Source organism: Ovis canadensis, chromosome 10, assembly GCF_042477335.2.
Source record: "Ovis canadensis isolate MfBH-ARS-UI-01 breed Bighorn chromosome 10, ARS-UI_OviCan_v2, whole genome shotgun sequence".
Taxonomy (NCBI): domain Eukaryota; kingdom Metazoa; phylum Chordata; class Mammalia; order Artiodactyla; family Bovidae; genus Ovis; species Ovis canadensis.
The window spans coordinates 27,425,947-27,448,840 of NC_091254.1; the positions used below are offsets into that span (position 1 = coordinate 27,425,947).

At 39.4% G+C, this 22,894-nt stretch overlaps 1 protein-coding gene across 1 annotated transcript in view; it reads right to left on the bottom strand.

The window, feature by feature from the left end:
- Positions 1–7,830: 7,830 nt before the first annotated feature.
- Positions 7,831–22,894, bottom strand: part of EPSTI1 (epithelial stromal interaction 1) — a 103,114-nt gene continuing 88,050 nt past the window's right edge. The window contains exons 9-11 of the mRNA XM_069601250.1: positions 20,095–20,168; positions 13,518–13,617; positions 7,831–8,375 (exon numbers count right to left, since the gene is read on the bottom strand). Coding sequence (XP_069457351.1) covers positions 8,367–8,375; positions 13,518–13,617; positions 20,095–20,168 — 183 coding nt within the window. The 3' untranslated portion in view covers positions 7,831–8,366. The remainder of the gene's footprint in view (positions 8,376–13,517; positions 13,618–20,094; positions 20,169–22,894) is intronic.

Consider the following 22,894-nt stretch of genomic DNA (forward strand, 5'->3'; position numbering starts at 1 on the left):
CGATTGTTCTAGACATGGTGGAAGTCAAATTGGTTGTTTTGGCAATGAATTATGCCTGGATGGGGTGGAGGGGAAGACCGGTGAGTCCTGTAAGAGTCCATGGTGTCTGTAAGTCAAGGGTGTTCTGTAGAATGGTGATAAAGTAAGGGAGGAAGAAGACTGAAAGACTGAACCTTGAAAGCCTGTTTCTAGTTGATTCTAATTTAGCACTTGCCATTCCCTCACCTCATTCCATAGTTCATCAGGCACTCTTATCTATCAGATCTAGGCCCTTAAATCTATTTCTCACTTCCACTGTATAATCATAAGGGATTTGATTTAGGTCATACCTGAATGGTCTAGTGGTTTTCCCTACTTTCTTCAATTTGAGTCTGAATTTGGCAATAAGGAGATCATGATCTGAGCCAAAGTCAGCTCCTGGTCTTGTTTTTGTTGACTGTATAGAGCTTCTTTGGCTGCAAAGAATATAATCAATCTGATTTCAGTGTTGACCATCTGGTGATGTCCATGTGTAGAGTCTTCTCTTGTGTCGTTGGAAGAGGGTGTTTGCTATGACCAGTGCGTTTTCTTGGCAAAAGTCATCTTTGCCCTGCTTCATTCCGCATTCCAAGGCCAAATTTGCCTGTTACTCCAGGTGTTTCTTGACTTCCTACTTTTGCATTCCAGTCCCCTGTAATGAAAAGGACATCTTTCTTGGGTGTTAGTTCTAAAAGGTCTTGTAGGTCTTCATAAACCGTTCGACTTCAGCTTCTTCAGCGTTACTGGTTGGTGCATAGACTTGGATAACTGTGATAATGAATGGTTTGGCTTAGAGACGAACAGAGATCATTCTGTCGTTTTTGAGATTGCATCCAAGTACTGCATTTCAGACTCTCTTGTTGACCATGATGGCTACTCCATTTCTTCTGAGGGATTCCTGCCCGCAGTAGTAGATATAATGGTCATCTGAGTTAAATCCACCCATACCGTGAACTTCCGGATGTTCAAGCTGGTTTTAGAAAAGGCAGAGGAACCAGAGATCAAATTGCCAATATCCGCTGGATCATGGAAAAAGCAAGAGAGCTCCAGAAAAACATCTATTTCTGCTTTATTGACTATTCCAAAGCCTTTGACTGTGTGGATCACAATAAACTGTGGAAAATTCTGAAAGAGATGGGAATACCAGACCGCCTGACCTGCCTCTTGAGAAATCTGTATGCAGGTCAGGAAGCAGCAGTTAGAACTGGACATGGAACAGCAGACTGGTTCCAAATAGGAAAATGAGTCCGTCAAGGCTGTATATTGTCACCCTGCTTATTTAACTTCTATGCAGAGTACATCATGAGAAACACTGGACTGGAAGAAGCACAAGCTGGAATCGAGATTGCTGGGAGAAATATCAATAACCTCAGATATGCAGATGACAACACCCTTATGGCAGAAAGTGAAGAGGAATTTAAAAGCCTCTTGATGAAAGTGAAAGAGGAGAGTGAAAAAGTTGGCCTAAAGCTCAACATTCAGAAAACAAAGATCATGGCATCTGGTCCCATCACTTCATGGGAAATAGATGGGGAAACAGTGGAAACAGTGTCAGACTTTAATTTTGGGGGCTCCAAAATCACTGCACATGGTGATTGCAGCCATGAAATTAAAAGATGCTTACTCCTTGGAAGAAAAGTTATGAGCAACCTAGATAGTATATTCAAAAGCAGAGACATTACTTTGCCGACTAAGGTCCGTCTAGTCAAGGCTATGGTTTTTCCTGTGGTCATGTATGGATGTGAGAGTTGGACTGTGAAGAAGGCTGAGCGCCGAAGAATTAATGCTTTTGAACTGTGGTGTTGGAGAAGACTCTTGAGAGTCCCTTGGACTGCAAGGAGATCCAACCAGTCTATTCTGAAGGAGATCAGCCCTGTGATTTCTTTGGAAGGAATGATGCTAAAGCTGAAACTCCAGTACTTTGGCCACCTCATGCAAAGAGTTGACTCATTAGAAAAGACTCTGATGCTGGGAGGGATTGGGGGCAGGAGGAGAAGGGGACAACCGAGGATGAGATGGCTGGATGGCATCACAGACTCAATGGACCTGAGTCTGAGTGAACTCCGGGAGTTGGTGATGGACAGGGAGGCCTGGCGTGCTGTGATTCATGGAGTCGCAAAGAGCTGGACACGACTGAGCAACTAAAATGAACTGAACTGATTCCCTCACCTTATCCCCTTGCTTACCTTTGAAGAGCATTTAGCCCACCCAGGTTGTGCAGAATGTGAAGTAGATATGGAGCTAAGAGAGTTGTTCAACATTAGCAGCTGACTCAGAGAAGGCGATGGCACCCCACTCCAATACTCTTGCCTGGCAAATCCCAAGGAGCCTGGTAGGCTGCAGTCCATGGGGTCATGAAGAGTCAGACACGACTGAGTGACTTCCCTTTCACTTTTCACTTTCATGCATTGGAGAAGCAAATGGCAACCCACTCCATTGTTCTTGCCTGGAGAATCCCAGGGACGGGGGAGCCTGGTGGGCTGCCGTCTACGGGGTAGCATAGAGTCGGACACAACTAATGTGACTTAGCAGCAGCAGCTAGACTCTCCCTTCTCCTGGCAGCCCAGAAGTCCTCCTTCCTTTTTCCAAATGCTTCAGCTCATGGCTAATGATCTGTATATAGGTATTAAAAGACTGGCATCACCAGCAATCTTGCTGAATTACAAGTAGACAAAGCCGGCAGTGGTTTGTGCCAGCAGCTGCCAGTGGCAGGGGCTGAACTGACTAGTTCAGTCTGATAGCCTGGTCCCAAGAATCTTTCCAAACCTTGACTGCCACACCTGGGGTTGGTCAGTTAGCTATGAGACATCCCAAAACATCAGAAGAAACTCTTTTGAGAAGTTTTCTTCTCTCCTCATTCTGATCTTCCCACTTCGTTTCACACTGAGCAACAACTGTATGAACCCCCAAGGTAGCTCCCCTACTCTCTCTCTCTGCACCCAATCTTCCACCAACCACCATGATACTTATTTCTCTTAATCTCTGAAAATCCTATTCCTCCATCAAATCCATTCATTTACCAAATATTTTCCCTGTTATGTGCTAGGCACCTTTCAAGGCACTGGGAATATAGCACTAAACAAGACAAAGTCCCTGAGCTCACCAAGTTTAAATCTACAGTCTTTAAAACTCTTTATTGACTACATCAGGGCTCCCCATCTTCTGAAATAACGACATATTTTGTCTCTGTGGTTACATCACTACCAACACATTCACCCAGGCTAGAAATATATTCTTGGGTGGGAGATGAGCTCCATGTCCTCTTACTCTGCCATCTTCATCTCTCTCTCCTTAACTAGAGACCCAGGCTACAAATACAAAACTCATCTCTCACTTGTCATTTTCCTTTTACATTTGAGTCACTCACAAAGTGCTGTTTTTAAAAAAAAAAAAAAAACAGATGCCTGTCCTGTTCTCCCCATCTCTAGTCAGTGCTCTGGCTTAGGATTTTAATTATGGATCGTTTGGACTCTTACTGATTGCTCTGCCTCTGGTCTTGCCTCCTTCAAATCTATCTTCCATGAGATCTCTCATGATTTATTTAAAACAAAGTCGAATCAAGTCCATTCCCTGCTCATAACCCTTCAAAAGCCCGAGCTACTTGATATGGTACACAAAGTCCTCTGACATTGATCATGTCTTATACTTCTTGCCTCATTGCTTTACATAGTTGCTAACTTGTTTTCTCTGTGTGTGTGTGTCTGTATCTTTGCACATTTTGTAGTTTCCATACCCAGCACAATGCTTGGCATGTAGTAGTCCCTTTATCAATTTTGAATTGGACAGGGCTTCTGCTATCATTTTGCATTTATATGTATGTCTTAAGTTTTTATGGGTCTTGCTTCTTCAACCTTACAGTGCCTTGAGGGGTAGTCATTAGAATTATTTACAATGTTCCTGTTCTTTTCCTCCTTCTGGGAATATTGCAGAATTATATTTCCCTCTCCCTTAAAAGTTGGGCATAGTCATGTGATTTGTTCTTGCCAATAACATATGAGCAATAATAGCATGCACCGTTTTCTGAGAAAGCCTTTAATTACAGATGCAAGACACTGCTACTGTCTCTTCCCCTTACATGAGGAAATGGAAGCTTCATCAGCTTGGTTCCTTGAGGGACAAAGGTGAGCAGAGCCTCCTGCTGCCTATGCTTGAAATATAACGTAGTCAAGAAACAGATATTACCAGTCCACTAAGATGTGGGGCTTTACTATGGTCACATAACCTTGTCTATCTTCACCACTTCATTCCCTCAGGACAGGAACAGTACCATTTATCTTTGGGTCTTCATGGTGCCATATTCAAATCAGACTAGAATATAAATATTGTATTTAAACTCTGATTTCTGATTTTTTTCCTAATTTACAGTGTCCCATTTCAAAGATTCCTCTCTCATCTGTTTCTGCTGTCTCATTACTAAAGCTCATCTTATGCTCCATTTTAGCACCATTTTGGCTTCTAAAATGCAAAAGTTAAAAAATTCTAATCAGTTCATAATTCAGTGTTGATCATCGTGTAACATTTTGTAGAGAATAAGATGGCTACCCTCTGATGACTGAGTGAACAGTTTCTCCAGCTCAGCTGTAGCAGTGCTCTTCGGGGAAGTAAAGGAGGCTGGAGCACAGGCATGCAGCTCTGAGGAATGATAGTAATCAGCTTACAAGGGGATGTGAGTGTTACAGCACAGGTCACCCTGTATCCTCTGCCCAAGCAGACAGCACAATGACATGGTAATACATGTAATAAAATGTTTCCTCCATTTGCCTTTATATGTCTTTAAAACCCCTCAGCTTTGTGTATATGATTCTGTGAGGAAAAAAAAAAAATCCTCTTTCTATGATCCTTTTTAAATGCCACTGTTAAACAATGGACTCTCCAAAAAGAAGAGTTCCGACAAAGACAGTCTCTACCTGAAAGAAATGCCTAACATTTATTTATTCTCTCTGTAATCCGTATAGTAACTTAAAAGGCATATCATATTTTTTTTTCTTGCTCATGTAAGTATTATACATTACTCCAGTCATTTCCTGGACATCGGTACAGAGCTGCCTACTATATGCTTTAGTTCATAGGGTTAAAAGCAAAAGGCCCACAGCCTTCTTACTATTTTCTTCTATCTATTAACAGTTCTAACACAGTATCCATTACCTCCTCCAGCATCCACAGCTCCAAACATGCCCTTTCATAGGAAAAGGTCCAGCTCATCACAGCCCATCTGTTAAATATTCTGGAACTTAAAATTAAGCCTGTAGGCACTGTCTCTATGATTTATGTTTCCTAAAGTCAATTACAAATTTTCAGCCAGAGTTATCAAAATTTTGAATTTTAACTTGAAGTTTTCATTTTTACAAATACCAAGTGCTTTTAGAGGGAAATATTTCTATGTTTACTAAAACTATTAATATAATGTAATTTCCTATAGATAGTTTCTGAAAGACAAACAAATCTTCAGGTTTAAAAAACAGCTTAGAGAATTTTATCATGTTTAGCAAAATCAATCTGTGGAAGGAATCTAATTTTTTTCAAGCTAACAAAATGTTTAGGGACCACAGGAAATATATCTTTAGTGTTAAAAATACATAAAACCAATCTGTGAGCTCAGGTCTGTGCTATGAATGGAGTAAGATCTTCTGCCCCATATCACTCATAACCATACCCACGAGAAGTCCTGCATTTTCTTATGATGCGTCTTTGGGTGGGTTTCTGCCTTTAAAAATCTACCAACATAACACCAAGAAAAAACCATAAAGGAAAAAGATTAATAGGTTCCCATACACAAATGTTTAAACTTCAATACTAAATAATACTAAAAGATTTATAAAAATTTAAGTATTTCAAACATAATATCTCAGCACAGAGAGATCTTTTATAAATCAGCTACACACACAGACACACACACACACAAACACACAAGAAGATTAAAAAATGACCAGTAGACCTAAGGAAAGAAAAGAGGGATTAAGCTCTCCAAATGAGATTTTTTACTCAGCTTATAAGCAAAGATTTTTTTTAAATAGTAATAGGATTAAGGAGAGTATAGAGCATACTTTTGGTGCCAGTAAATATTGAAGTCAACTTTTGGGAAAGTAATTAAACTACATATATTAAAAGACCAGTAAACATGGATTCCCTTAAATCACCAGTGCTAATTAAAAGTGTTTGTCCTCATCCAGTCATTAGACAAGTATCTGTAAGGATTTTTATTGCAGGGGGTTTGATATATATGTTGATAATATCTTGATGGATGCATACCAAAATATTAAGCTGTGAAGATCAGCAAATTAAACTTGAAAAAGTCACTAGTTTTTTTTTCTTTTTATAATTTACTCATCTGTATGTCTAATGTTTCTGTAACAAGTATCTATTACTTTTGTAACAGTTTGTCTCATTTTTATTCTCTTTTATAGAAAATGTACTTTAGAAGCATAGAAAAGGTAATTGGAACTTTGGAATTCCTATCCAGGGTTACTCATAAGTCAAATTGTATTCCAATAAAGAGCAGGTTAAATGTGAAAAACAAAATAGTAGGCTCCCTTACTCAGCAACTCTTGCTTCTTTTCTGGTTACTTCTACCTGCATAGAGAATTGTTTAAGGAAGATGTGTATGATCCCATATGTAGTCTAGAAAATTCTGGCCATAAAGTCACAATCTTCCATACTTGCACAGTAACTTTTTAACAAGATCAGATACCTGAACAAAATCTTTGGGAATGCAGGATATGGCAGGCAACAGAAGAGAAATTGACATCAATTTTCCTGAGAGTCCCCAAAGTGTGAAAGCCTCTCCTTCCCCTATATTGAGTCCTGGTTACACATGGGAAAACAGAAGCAAATGAGAATGCCGAGCCTAGACAGAAAAACCAGAGCATGACCATGAACTGTGAGGTAGCCAGGCTGGCAGGTGCAGGCCTGAAATGGCTGCAGTAAAACGCCTCCAACATTCACACATTTACAATCAGTTTGGCGGTGTTTCCAGGCCAGGCTGAGGGATTTCATTGTCCCCATATTAGGCAATGACAAAGATTTCAAATGGACCGAACATTTTATATTACTGTCAACAGCACTAACGTAGATTTGCCTGGCAGAGGAGAGGGAAACCAAGAGTGTCTGCATTACTTCAGAGGAACACTGAGTACCATCTGCTCTCAACCACCATCACCACCACCCAGTGCAGCTCTTTCTGTACCACACCCTCACCCCACTTCTGTGAGCCCTCTCCCACCAGTCTTGGTCCAAGAACCTGAAATCCCAATGCTTCTCCAAATACACATTTGGAAAGTCACTTTCAATGCAGCAGTTAGTAACACTGGAGAGCTCTTAATGTGCACAGTATTGTGTGCTCTTGTCCAGTTCCAAAAATTATCTGCTCTTCCAACCTTCATTCTAAGACTAAATGCAATGCTGCAATGCTTCTCTTATATAATGTGGGAGGAGAGGGGGTGGCCAGACCATACAGTGTGGAAAACCAGTAATTCCCACACCAGGGTCTATAAACTGGTTCAAGGTCATAAAAGAACAGGAAAGCCTACTGAACTAGTAATAGGAACTAGGTTGCATGAGCAAAGACAAGTTTCTAAAACACATACAAACCACATGTGGTATTGACATTGGTGTCCAGCTGGTTTTTTATGACCTTTCAGGAAATGAACTGTCCCACTCTCAAAAACTAGAGGAACAGTATTAATAAGTCAAAACCAAAGCCAAATCTAGTAGTGATTATAGTACTACATTTGATCTCTATGGACTGTAAAGAAGAACATAAAAACAAGAGAGAAAAACTCAAGAGCTTTTCATTAAAAACAAACACAAACCATCTATATGGAACCAGTTCAAATTTTATTTATAAATTTTTTTAAAAGCATATAAAGGATTTTTTCTTTTGCTCACATTTGTAGCCTAAATTAAGAAAACAGGGATACAAATCTAAAGGTGCCAGAGCTTCCCCAAACCTGATCTGAGAAGCAGAAAAAAATTAGCTGTTTATAAAGACAGGCAGGCAGGCAGCACCCACAGTTCTCACTAACCTGAAAGCATCAAATGACTCCCTGCTATTCTAGCTTACCAACATGGCTGTAATTATACTTCCAATAAGAGGCAAAACCAATCAGAAAAATAATGCAACATTTCACTAGCAGTAGAGATTAAATATGAGTTCAGTAATCTGCGCCTACAAATATGCATAAATAATGACAGGGAGAAGAAACCAGTCATCCTCAGCCACTCAGCTGAGTGGGTGGGCAGTGGGAGTCAAGGTAAAAAACAGTGAGGCTGAACAAAGCTGCAAGAAAGAAAAATATCTCGTGTGGTTTTTCAAGGTCAGTTGACAAAGGCCAGACATAAGCAAATATTTCTCATGTATCCTGGAAGAAAAAGAAAACGAAAATTAGCACCAGCAACAAAACAGAATTCAAAGCCTTTGTAAATCCAAAATGAAGTTCCTCCAAAAAACACTCTGACTACATGACTATTTTTTTAATGATTTCAAGTCCCAGTGAAATGATTTAATTTTCAAGTTCCATTTCGACTCACAAAATGGTCTCTGTCAACAGTGCATTGGCTTATTGAGTGACAGCTCATCAGCTGTGTTCTGAGAGACAGGCTAACACGAGTGACAACTAATAGTGTTCACAAATATTGTCACCCACCTCCATAGTTAGAGCAAGGACAGGGCAAATACAGTATGGAGCAGAGCTACTTCACTGGAAATGTGTGGAGTAAAGTGCACTGTATTATACAGCGGGAAGGTGACATCTAAGGGGACCTGGAGGAAAGGAGGTAGACTTAAATGAGTTCCCTCCTCCCACTATGTGCAAACAGTCATGTCATCTCAATCAAGCCTCCCAGACTACCAGGCCAAGGTACACCGAGGTTTCAGACTACTGCTGCTCCAACATTCTGGGAAACAAATATCAGGTTGCCTCATGGGTCATGGCAAATGCTTAACTGCCCTCGAAGACACAGGATTCAGAGTTTCCACAGCATCTCAAAGGGTCTTACCTACTGGTATCAGAGAAATGATCATTTGAACTGATTCTTTAAATACCCTACCTTAGATGCATCTTATATGCGATTCAAAGAAAAGCTTTGGAGGTATTTTTATTATAGATTTTTGATCCCTTGTATTAGATAAATTTATTTTCTATACCTAGTTTGCTAAAGATTTTTACCACAAATGAGTATTGAAATTTATCAAATGCTTTCTCTGTATCTGTTGAGATGTTTCTCCTATAATCTATAGGTGTTTCTCCTATAATTTATATGGTATATTATCTTGGCTATTTTTTGGTTCTATTTATTTGTGATGAGCCAAACTTAAATTTCTGGGATAAGTATATACTATGCTTTTTTAAAAAATTCATTGTTAAATCTGTCAAAATTTTGTTGTGATTTTTTTAATCTATGTTTATGAGTGAGACTGGCCTATGATTTTTTTTCTATATAGTCTTTGATTTTGATTCTAAGTTACATTCACCTGCTTAATCCTTTGGAAGAATACTCCCTTCTTTTCATTTATCTGGAAAACATTCTGGACATTTGGAATAATCTGTTTCTTGAACATTTAGTAAAGCTTTTCTGTAATATGTGTAGGCCTGTTTTTTCTTTGATGGGAAAACAGTACCTAATCTAGACACAATTTAAATCATTTTGAATCCACCTACAAAGTGTGAAAGAAAGTGTCTCCCCTATCTTGCAAATAGAGCATGTTGTCAATCTCTTGTATTTTTCCAAATAATAGACAAGAAGTGGTATTTTGGTTTAGTTCTTAATTTGTATTCCTTTTGTTATAAATTCATTGGGTGCTTTACTTTCAAAGATTATAATTTTTTATTCCTAGAAGTTCTACTTTGCTCTATTTCAGTCTTCTTTGTTGTCTTTGTCTCTTCTTTTCGCTTATCATTTCAAAGTCAATATTTATTCCAGATGTTCTATACATAAATACCTTAAATTCAATATCTAATCATTTAAGTATATCAAATCATTTGATTCTAAATTTCATTTTGGTGACCCTCAGCCACAGCTATCTGTTTCCTGTCCTTGTGGTAAGTTCCAGTCATTGTGTTATACTTAGGATATACCAGTGAACAAAACAGTCAAAGAGACCTGCTCTGATGGAATATGGAACATAAATTATCACAAGGGGAGAATAATAGTAATTGATCAACAAAACATCTAAGACAATGATGTTAGAAAATTAGGCCAGAGGTTGCAGAGTGCTATAGAAAAAAGAAATGGAGCCTGGAAAGAGAACTGCAGCAGTCTGGTGGCAGCATCAAATGGATGGCCAAGGAATCCTTGGAACTTAAGAAAATACTTGAAAGAAAACAAATCATTTGGATGTTTTGGAGAAGAGTACAGAGAGAGCAGCCAGTTCTTAAGTATTCAAAGAACAGCCAAAGAAAGCTGGCGTGGCTGGGAGGAATGAGGAAGAACGGCAGTTGGAGGAGAGTCCCCGAGGAGTAGCGTGGGCTCTAGGTCTTGAAGCACCTGTAAGGATGAGTAATAGACATCCTGTGGCTTTTACTCTAAGGACTTTGGCTTTTACTCTGGAGTCATCAGAGCCACTGGAGGGCTTTGAGCCAAGGAGTGACAGCAGATGACTTATTTTTCAGTCTCATGTTGAGAACAGACTAGGTGGAAGTGTAAAAGCAAGGACACCATCTAGGAGATGGTCTCAAGAATTGAGATGAACAATGATGGTGGTTGGGATCAGGATAATAGTGGTGAAGGTGGATGAAGCTGCGAGACTGGATACATTTTGAAGAAAGAGTCAAGGAGACTTGCTGATGCATCAGCTGTGGAGGTGTAAGAGTCAGTCATGCAAACATGAAAAAGTGCAGACAGAGAAGTGGGGTCAAGGGCATCAGAGGTGAAGTCTTAGACATGTTAAGGTTGAAATGTCTATGAGATACACAAGTAGTGATGGTGGGCAGAAAAATGGATCTGCAAGTCTAGAGGAAGAGATCGAGGCTGGAAGTTGAAATCTGGGAGTAAAAAGCATATTGGTATTTCATTTCATGAGAATGAATGACGCCATGAAGGTATTAAGTGTACATAAAGAAGGTAGTCCAAGATATATCCCTGAGACACTCTAATGTGGAGAGGACAGAAAGATAGAGGATTCAGCAAAGGAGTATGGAAAGCAGTGGTCACTGAAATAAAACCCAGGAGAGTACAAAAGCCAAGTAAACAAAGAGTTTCAAAGAGGAGGCAGTGATTTATCATGAAAAATGATGCTAATCAGTCAAAAGATGGAAGACTGAGAAATAACCACTTGATTTTGCAATGTAGATAATGTTAGTGACCATGAGAAGAACTTTGTAGTTAGACAGAGATGGTCTAAATTCTGATTAGAGGGGGTTTAAAAGAAAAGGGAATAAAGAAATTGGAAACAGGACAAATACCTCAAAGTTTTTCTCTAAAGGGGAACAAAGAAATAGGACAGTAGCAAGAGGAAAATGGGCATCAATATAATTTAATATTTACATTTTCTGCTGATGAGAATTTAGTGACGTGGCAGCTCAGGAGAGAGGGAGGAGCATTGTTAGAACAAAGTCCCCCGGCGGATGGAGAAGACAGAATCTGTGCCATAACGAAAAGCAGACACAGAGGAAGGGATGTCTGTAGTGAAGTGAGGTGGAGATGAGAGCCTGGGCAAGTTTTTGCCTCCAGGCCACTGCTTCTTTCATGCAAGTGAAAAGTCAGTGACCATGTTGGACTTGGGTATGCCTGTCTTAGCAAGGAATCTTCAGTCATCCTCACTCACATCATATCCTGAGAAAGTGATGTTTCTCTCTTTCTATCTGTGAGGAACCCAAGTGGAGATTCATAGCTCACTTACCTAAGACCTACCAACAGTCAGGGGAAGCCAGACTCCCACATCCCTATTCCCCTTATGGCAGCCCATGGAGTATTCATTTACTCTCTCCTGTCATCTTCTCTTCAGCCGCAGGTATTTTTCTATGTATGTGTGCTTAGTCTCTCAGTCGTGTCCAGCTCTTTGCGACCCCATGGACTGTAGCCCGCCAGGCTCCTCTGTCCATGGGATTCTCCGCGGGATTCGCCTCCAGAATACTGGAGTGGGTTGCCACGCCCTCCTCCAGGGGATCTTCCCAACCCAGGGATTAAACCCAGCTCTCCTGCACTGTAGGTGGATTCTTTACCATCTGAGCCACCAGGGAAGCCCTTTCTATGTATATGTACCTTCTAAATTGGGGATATTAAGTACAGGAGAAAATGTACAGGAAGGCCTGTCCAAAATCTGAGTGTCAATCACATTTCACTACTTATAAATTCTATAAACTTGGATAGTGTCTTAAATTCACAATGCCCTATTTTCCACATGACTCCTACTCACATATTCTTTTAAGTCAATAATTTGTCAATTTCACACACGATACAAAGATACTGTTTTGATTCTTTTCTCTCTTTGTACATTGAATGCCTTTGTACATTGAATACCTCTCTCTTTCTACTCTGAATGCCTTAGTGATACACAGGAGCATACATTATAAATAGACACACCCACTATGCATTCTCTACAATTTGCCTACATTTAATTATCTTCAATATATATATGTTTGTGAGGTCTATCCATAAATTTTAACCACTAGATGCATTCCAAGGAACCTATCAAATCTCTAACAGATTATTTTCTCAAAAATGACCTTTTGTCCACCAAGTATTTGTTAAGGGGTGATCTCCTCTGGAGTTACCAGGTCAGCAAGTACTTGATTATTTTCTCATATTTTACCAGTTTAAAGATTTCTGTCTGTTCCTTTTTTTTTTAAATAAGTACAAATACACTTAGGCTTCAATTAAATTGTAAAACCCACTATGGTTAGTTTTAATTCTGTACACATTGCAAACCCCACAATCCCATACATTCCAAAGCTTTGGTGCTGTTTAAATAATCTACTGTGCACACAAAACACATTACACACATATTACAACACAGTCGCAAGGCTTTCTTCCCCCAAATCTGTAAGAACATTTCATTTTCAAAAAGTGCCTTTTGCCATAGGGTTTTTTTAAAAATCATATTGTAGTGAAAAATTAAATACTGATTTCTTTGATGTGCTAGTTTCACTGAAAGAATATGTTACAAGAGAATGCTTACTACTTTTAGAACCATATTTCACTGAAAATCTTCCTGGAAAAAAAAATGTTCCTTGGTTTTTATTGTAGGCCTGGGCAAAGGGTGATTTTTTTTTTTTTTAAAGACTTGCAGTCCAGGCAATCACACAGCAAACAAAGGGCAGGTGTCATTTTTTATTGTGATTGGCATTGGGCTAGAGCTGAAATCAGGACTTTCTCCATCTCTCAGAAGCTATTGTGGAATTTACAGTAATCACCCCAGCTGCCTGCCCACTACACAGCTGAATGGCACACCAAAAAAATATTTATCTAGAGAGAAGACCACAACATATTTTTTAAATTCTCATTGTTTTTATTCTTCAACTTGGAAATATTTATTTTTTGAGGAAAAAAATAATAAAACTCACCCAGCTGTTACCACTATTCATATTCCAATAACCACCAAAATTCTGGAGGCCACCTGGTTGACTTTTGCCTTGGAGTCGGTCCAGAAAAGCATTATTTACCCTTTAAAACAATGAAAAATGTGGGTAAGTGGAAAGCTTGCTGCAGGGCTGAGAGATTTCTGAGAACCTAATGTGCTGTCTGAATGGACTGTGGGGAGCTCTGCCCCCATTCAGCTCAGAAGAAATCTACAGACACTTCTTTTCACATTAACCATATGACTTGCTGCGAACAGCCCTTTGGTGGAGGTGGTGGTAGTCTTGGATCAGTCCAAAAGAGGCATAAATTCTTTACTCCAGAGTTTCACTCACCCACCTCTACTAGTTCTACAAGAGTCTTGGTCACCCAAACAACCATACCCCTCAGGGCCATTCCAGGCGTGAACCCCAGAGGAGGAAGGAAGATGGAAGCTTCAGCGAGAACTAAATCATGAATTACAAGATAAATGTCTCTCCCATACACCCTGTACCCCATTGCCAGTCTTTCTAAGGTAAACCCAATAGTGAAAGGTAGAAGGAAAACAGGAAGAGAGCGTGAGAAAAGTGAAACATCTGAAGAAGGAAGCCCAAGCTTTCAAAAGAAGGGATACATCTTTCCCTGATGTTTGATCATACCAACAGCAACCAATTTCAGAAATAAAGTCAAACATATAAGAGGTAAAACTAAAAAGAAAGGCAAGAAGTGATCATCCTAACAGTCAAGATACGGTTACCTGTAGGACGATGGTTATGTTATTGGAGCTGGCTACCTGGGTGTCCATTTTATAATTAGTCATGCTAAATATCCTTTTCATGGACTTTTGTGTGTTACATCTTACAGTTTTTAAATTTAAAAAGGAAAATGGCCACACCATGCTCTGTGTTGCCCATGTATGGCTGAGCAGAGTCAGAGACATGGCAGCTGGAGAAATAGCATGGTGACAGGTACCCTATGATGGAGAAGGCAATGGCACCCCACTCCAGTGCTCTTGCCTGGAAAATCCCATGGAGGGAGGAGCCTGGTGGGCTGCAGTCCATGGGGTCACGAAGAGTTGGACATGACTGAGCTACTTCACTTTCACTTTTCACATTCGTGCATTGGAGAAGGAAATGGCAACCCACTCCAGTGTTCTTGCCAGGTTCCTGGTGGAGCCTGGTGGGTTGCCGTTTATGGGGTTGCACGGAATTGGACACGACTGACGCGACTTAGCAGCAGCAGTACCCTATGATGTGAATGAATTATTGAGGAACAGCATCATGAAGGCCATAAGCTTCTCAACAGAAACACAGTGCCTGGATCCCAGAAACCGTTCAATCCATGCTTGTGGAAAAGGGGTTAGGCAGCACCCAGTGAGGTGAGTCTCCTTTTTAGTCATGAAGTTTAAAGAAGGTGATCATGGTGGGTGGCTGTAAGTCAACATCTGTGTAAGATTTAGGAACTTTGAGGATAATGACTGCTGACTTGCAGAGTCAGAGGCTGGGGGTTTTGCCTATTTGTCTTGCTTAGTGTGTTTAGCTAAAATGCCAACTGCATGTTGACTCAGGCTAGTCTCTGGTTTTTTGGTTGCTGTTTTCAACTTCAAGCCCCATTTGGCAGTGGTTACATCTTAGTTATTAGAAAGCCTTTTTTAAAAAAATCTTTCACCATAAAATCTACCAAGGTGTCATATTCTCATCAGCCTGGTGGTGGCGGTTTGGTTGCTAAGTCATGTCTGACTCTTGCAGTCCTGTGGACTGCAACCTAGCAGGCTCCTCTGTGGGATTATCCAGGCAAGAACACTGCCGTGGTTTGCCATTTCCTTCTCCACTGGTCAGCCTAGTTCACTGCAGAACTGAATGTTTACGCCCCTTTTTCTAGACCTCTCAGCATGCAGACTGAAATAGGATACCTGAGCTGGAGACTTGAATATTAAGGAAGAAGGAACTGGCTTTGATTCCCCTAAAACTATACAACCAATGGTACAGTCCATACACCTGGAGTGTCCAACTATTCCATACACCTGGGGCTGTTTTTATCCAGTCTCTCTGTCATAGCAAAGATGGACGTTCCCCTCAATATCCCTCGTCCCACTTCACATCCAATCTGCTAGAATCCTTGTTGGCTCCACCCACTAAACACATTCTGAATTTACCTGTTTATTTCCATGGCCACCATTCTAGTCCAAATCCCTATCTTCTCTCATTTGCCTCTCTTTTCACTCCTGCCCTCTGCAATCCATTCTCCACACAACCACTTGAATAAATTATAAAAGGGATCAGGCCTTCCTTTTGTTTAAAACCCTCCCACAACTTATCAGTCTTAGAATAAAATAATAGACTTACAAAATCTTCTACTTCCTGCCTATCTTTCTTTCCTCATTTTGTACTCTTCTCTTTCTCACCGTCTATAATCAAATCATTTGGGCCTCAGAAAGTTCAAGCCTATTCCTGATTTAGGGCCTTTGTGTTTGTTGCTATGCTTGATAAGAGGGGACATCCCATTGTAATGTTTTGCTCTCTTCCCATCTCTGTGTGACTGACTCTTGTTCTTGGATGTCACCTCTTCATTGAGGAACTATCGCCTGTAATCTCTCCCTTAGCGTCACTTTGTGATGTGGTCCTCATGGTATGCATCGCTATCTGAAATAATCTTGTTGCTAAATTGTTAACTTCTATTTATCTCCTCCAGACTGTAAATCCCACGCAGTTGGGGACCTTCTCTGCCTTGTTTACACCTATTCCTAGTGCCTAGAACAAAGCACAGGGTATGCCCTGATTCTTAAGAGGTGAATGAATGAATTGTCCAGGTGCATGGTCCCCACATTAGCCTCTTTCTGTGACCGCAGCTGCATTGTAAAATTAGCCGTGGTAGTGAGAGTAGTTCATTGTCCACTGCCCTCAATTCACTTAAACACTCTGAAGATGGATGACTCTGTAATGTACACAAGGTGATGTGATTCACTTTTGAGCGTGTTACTAAGAGGACAGCAGACTGGGTCAACTAGAGATCACAGGTGGTAAAGAGATTACTCTTTCAATTTCTATCAAGAATTTGTAATAGGGAAGAACCTTTTGTATTCTATTACAAGTTAATCACAAAAGGGATGTTGCCTATAAGCTTAAATTATACATAATGGCCCATCTCTGAGAACCCTGCTTCTCAGATAATGAGCATTAAGCTAAAATACCTTTGTTTAGCTCGCAGGAAACATCAACTAACACATAAACTCCAGTGACTGACTGGAACCAGGAAATGTTTGACTTTACTCCCTCCCCTTTTAGTAGAAAAGAAGCCTGAATTCTAATTCAGGCAAGACTGGTTCTTTGAGACACACGTCTACCATCTTTTGCCGACTGTCCAATAATGTTGCTGTTCTTTGTCCCAGCAACTCATCTCTCAATTTATTGGGCTGTCATGGGACGAAAAGTGCGAGCTTGGACTCAGTAACAAATTCAAATGGGGGGAAAAGTACCAGTTTATATTTTTGTTTACTAGTTTTAGAAAATACATATATTTCATTGCTGTCAAGCTAGTGCTCAGGATTTTCTTCAGAGGCTTAACTTGGATAAAAACTATTGTTCAGAGATGATTCATGTTTCAATAAATCAATTCAGTTCATTCCAATTTCCAGCTTGCAGCCCAGTTCAAGTCCTTCACCCCCAGCGCTCTGTTTTTTTCCTCTGAAGTTTTAACTTTCTTCTCTTCCTCAGAAAGTTACACTGGGTCAGGTTCAGGTGCCATCAGGTTCAATCGTTGCAGGGTTGGTTGTAAAGCTTGTTAGGAATCTGCATGATTTCTATCATAAAACTCAGGGCTGCATTTTCTGCTATGTGAACTTCCAAACAGTAGAAAACACATCATCTTCTTGTCTCCGATAAAATTATGTCCCTGGAGAAAACCTAACTTAACGACCCCTTTCCCCAAACCACATAGCTTGTATTGCTGCCCTCAGCAGGAATGGACACAGTTATTTTATTCTTTAAGTGACAACTGAATGAGTATTTTTATATGAAAAGCTGGAAAAGCTCACTGTAAACACCAAAGGACAATACAAACATGAGCTTTTATCAAAAACTGATAGTATAAATAAAATATGTGTAAAGACTTGATCAATTGTTTCAAAACTGGTTGCTGAGTTTATTATCCAGAGAGATTTCCTATTGGATTAAGTTGGGATCTATATTTAACTAGAATCAGCAGAAACAATAGAAGGTGAAGGAAAGAAATAGTGCCATCAATATTGGTAGGTATTCAGCAATAAGGAAATAAAGGTCAAAGTTCCTATAACAAAAAGTAATCTTTTCGACCTCTAATCAAATAATGCATTTTTATCGGGTGCCCACTAAAGATTAATTTCTTAGCAGTGGGGCCTATTAATGTGACATATCACTATCTTGAAAATGCCTAAAGCTTTATAATCCAATTAATCCTCAGAAATCCAGAGAAATACTGGCTACTAATAACTAGTGTTATAGAAATATCAGGTTTTTTAATAGAAAGACTTTAAAGAGAAAAAGTAAAAGACTAAACTAATTTATGACCTAATTTATTTAAAAAAAAAAAGGTAGCAATAAATGTTATGTGGCAGCCTGAATGGTGAGGGGAGTTTGGGGGAGAATCAGTTCAGTTCAGTTGTTCAGTTGTGTCCGACTGCGATCCCATGGACTCCAGCACGCCAGGCCTCCCTGTCCATCACTAGCTCCTGGAGTTTACCCAAACTCATGTCCATCAAGTCGGTGATGCCATCCAACCGTCTCATCCTCTGTCATCCCCTTCTCCAACCGTCTCATCCTCTGTCATCCCCTTCTCCAACCGTCTCATCCTCTGTCATCCCCTTCTCCAACCGTCTCATCCTCTGTCATCCCCTTCTCCTCCTGCCTTCAATCTTTCCCAGCATCAGGGTCTTTTCAAATGAGTCAGGTCTTCACATCAGGAGGCCAAAGTATTGGAGTTTCAACTTCAACATCAGTCCTTCCAATGAATATTCAGGACTGATCTCCTTTAGGATGGACTCGTTGGATCTCCTTGCAGTCCAAGGGACTCTCAAGAGTCTTCTCCAACACCACAGTTCAAAAGCATCAATTCTTTGCCACTCAGCTCTCCTTGTAGTCCAACTCTCACATCCATACATGGCTACTGGAAAAACCACAGCTTTGATAGACAGACCTTTGTTGGCAAAGGTCCAACTGTGGGGGAGAATGGATACATGTATATGTATGGCTGAGTCCCTTTGATGTTCAACTGAAACTATCACAGCATTGTTTGTTAACTGGCTATATTCCAATACAAATAAAAAGTTTTTAAAATGAAAAATAAAAACAAAACAAAAAATAGGCAATAGTAATGGTTCCCCTTTATCCAACAAAATAGTTTAACCAGTGTATCAGAATTTTGATGTTTCCTTACAGCCAGAGAGGGGGTTCCCTGGTGGCTCAGACAGTAAAGAACCTGCCTGTAATGTAGCAGACCCAGGTTTGATCCCTGGGTCAGGAAGATCCCCTGGAAAAAGAAATGGCAATCCACTCCAATACTCTTTCCCAGAGAATCCCATGAACAGAGGGCCTGGTGGGCTACAGTCTATGGGGTCGCCAAGAGTCAGACATAATTGAGTGACTAACACTTTCATTTTTTCACTTTATAACCAGAGAAAAACACATAAATTCACATTTAACATTTTAAAACTATTTTGACAGGACCATGGAAGCAGAATAATCCATTCAAAATAATATGAAAACACAGCCACAGTTGGCAGGTACAGCAGAATTAGGAACTTCCATTAACACTTTCTAAAGTCTCATTTACAAAATGAAACCACCACAATTTAAAAGTACACCTTAGTGATAGCGGGAAGGTTAAACACGTAAACGAAGCCAGTCGGTTTTGAAAGAATGTGCTCCTTTAAATCGTGAAAGCCTTTATTTTAAATTCTTCTCCTGAGACACTCAATCACATAGCAATAAACTCAAATAACCCAACTGCTCCCTAGGAAAATCTAGAATAATGATAGATAAGGTAATTATTAGCACTGACCCAATAGCAACATGATATTCTGGGCACTCTTAATGTCTGACATTAGAAATAAGATAAAGACTATTTCCACTATTAAAAATTACTTACTGATTCTAAAAAAAATTTCCCTAATATATTAGTCAACATAAAATAACTAATGGTAGATCTTGTCTGAGCTTTTATATTCAGGCATGAGTATCTCACCATCTATACTAGTTCAGTTATTATAAAGTAGTGTACAAATGATAAGGGTTATATAAAAGGATTACTATGCTTTGTCTTACGGGAGGGAGATTAAGTATAACCTAAACAAACAGAGCTTGAGAGCTGAGTCCACTTTCTAGGGTCAATTTATGCTGCCAGTTCAGAAGAATTGGATATTGTTTGTATATGTATGCGTGTATGTGTGTAGCAGCTGGCATTCTCACACATACCACACCCCAATAACATAATGATGAGAAAACTAATATAGATTCAAAAATCCTGTTCAGTATTACTGTGTTTTCCTAAAACATTGCAAAAACTTTATAGGTAATTGTTTTAACCAAGGATGCTCATCTTAGTGATTTATACCTCCTGTGTTCAGCTTGGTGGCTTTTGGTTCTTTCTTCCTCCTGTTGCTGTCGTTTAAATTCTAGTAATTCACCCTAGGGACATTAACATATGGTTTTCAGTTAACATGGTTGTATAGAAGACACCCAAATCAATTACATATTTAACCTTAGCTAGTACAATATTTCATTTGTGAAACTTTTACTTAAGTGCCATTTCCATGTGAAATTGTTTTCTTACCTAACTAGGTAGCAAAAATAATTGTGCCTTAGCCAAATAATAACTGTGAGTGTAAAACTGTGAGATTAAAAAGGCAATGTGCATGTTCAAGCTATTACACCATTAGGTACAACATACACAAGAGAAAACGCAATGTGAGCCAAACTCACCTGTGTCTTACAAAGAAAACAAATTTGTTTCCTTAAGTAATGCCACACAACACTATTTCTTGGTAATTTCTTGAGCTTCTTTTTCCCAACAAATTCACAGCTGCTTACAAATATATATTTGGCTCAATTCTGTAGAGCAGTTCCATTAGAAACACATTTTCCATCCTGGAGAATAATCACTCAGCTCTCATTGACTAGTTATTTCCAATACTAGCAGAACATAGGAGTGGATGCTTTGCTTCAAATATGTTACTCGAACTAAATCTCTAGCTTCTGACATTCTGTCTTCTTGGAAGAGTCAGCAACTTCCACATTCAGTTACTGTGTTCACAGTATCAAACCAAACAACTAGGTTGCCAGACAATCTCAATACTCAACTGCCTACACCTTGAGGCAGACCAAGTTACAACCTCATGTCACAGGACGAAAAAGGCAGAGGGAATGAGTTAATGCCTGAGTGAAAGAGGTTTTCTGACTCCGGCACTAACTGAGAGAGAAAATACCGTCACCTCTTGATAAACACATAGCAGCTTGTGTATTTTTTTAACCCCCGAACTTCCATGATGAAAAGTATAAAATAAGTTCAGAATTCAGATTGACATTTTATTTTAATTTTATTCTAAGGCCTTCCAACATTGTATAGCCTCCAAAGTAAAGACTGGTTTCTTATACTGTGATAATCCAAATAAGCTACACATTAATCCCTAAAGCACAATATTTAATTCTAATTTCTCCTGAGCACCAATGACAAGGGAAAAAAATTAGAGTATTCATTCAGTCACTTTACAAGTATAAAATGCTGAGGCTTGTGCTAGAGACTTACTTTTTCACAGTGGCATAAAGTCTTTCGCTTTAATTTCTGTCACTGTATAAGCATAGTTTAAAAATCTACCAAGCAACAGTACTACTTATACTGCTGCTGCTGCTGCTGCTGAGTCGCTTCAGTCATGTCCGACTCTGTGCAGGATGGCAGCCCACCAGGCTCTCCTGTCCCTGGGATTCTCCAGGCAAGAATACTGGAGTGGGTTGCCATTTCCTTCTCCAGTGCATGAAAGAGAAAAGGGAAAGTACTAGCCTTATATTAAAATAAAGGAAATCCCAATCTTCCCCCTCACCCATACAGTCATGTTCAGTTTTTGTGTGTGGTTTCATCCGTCAATTGTCTTGTTTAAAGCATGAATATTCTGTTGTTTTTTAATTTAAAAAAAAATAGCATTATCATTTGGCCTCCTACCATGGAGATTTACATCTCTATTACTACCTCCATGCCAATGCCCACTTCCCTTCCAGGTACACCACCATCCTCATCCTTCAGCCTGATAACTTTGTTTTAAGTTTCACTGTGGTGAGGGAAGAGTCCTACGGGTCTTACCACTCCTCAGCTAGATTTCCAAGTCACTCTTTTTTCAACTCTAGCCCTCTGAGGTACCAGGTGCCTCTAATTCCACATCTGTATCAGGACTACTTCAATATCAGTATTACATTTCTTGAAAATGAGTTCTGCCTTCTCCTGCTCTTTCTACCAGCTTCCAAAATTGTGCTGATAACGTTTTTTTGCTATAGTCTCCTGGTCTGCACTTTTGTTCTACACACTGGCTTATGCCTTTTTAAAAAACATCCCCTTTATTGTCTTTTTAGGGGACCTAGGGAGAGAGGGACTGGAGTTAAACAAATGAAATGTTGTGAAAGTGCAGTGTTTAACCAGACCTTAATATTCTGAAGCAAAAATTACACCAGAATTGTGTTACTTGATCCTCACAACAATTCTCAAAGCTAGGCAGAGAGTGTTTTTTGATGAATGAATGGATAAACATTATTATACTTGTTTTATAGAAGAGGAAACAAAGGATCAGAGACTCAGTTTAAGTGTTTTGTCAAGGGATAAATGGCTCCTAAGTAACAAAGACGAGAGCTTAGACATTTTTGTACCTAATCTATAAAAATGCATCCAGTATAGGCGGTGGAGATAAAGGATAACTTGTCACTAGTTAAGCATACTCAAGAATAAACAGCCACATCTAGAACTGTAGAGCCCATTTACACTCAAAAGTTCTAGCAGAATCTATCTAATCTAAGTTCAAACCTAAATCCCACTTGTCAAAGGATGCTGATTCTTCCCACTTATATTAAACCATTTCTCCAAGGAACAACTTCTATATCCAGCCATTCCAAGTTTGATAACATGAACCCTGGACAAACTAAATTAGGACATCAATCCTAGATATGAGACAAAAGAGTTTTTAAAAACCTTTGAAGCATATATTTTATAGATGTGTATTACCACATATTTCCTTAAAATAATTTTTAACATAATTTTTTCAGCCTTGGCAAAAATGATCCTGAAATTTATCTAGTTAAAGATAAATTAGCAAATAGCAATAAAAAAATTCCTGAAAAAAAGAAATGAGTGAAAACCAGCTTTCCCAAATATT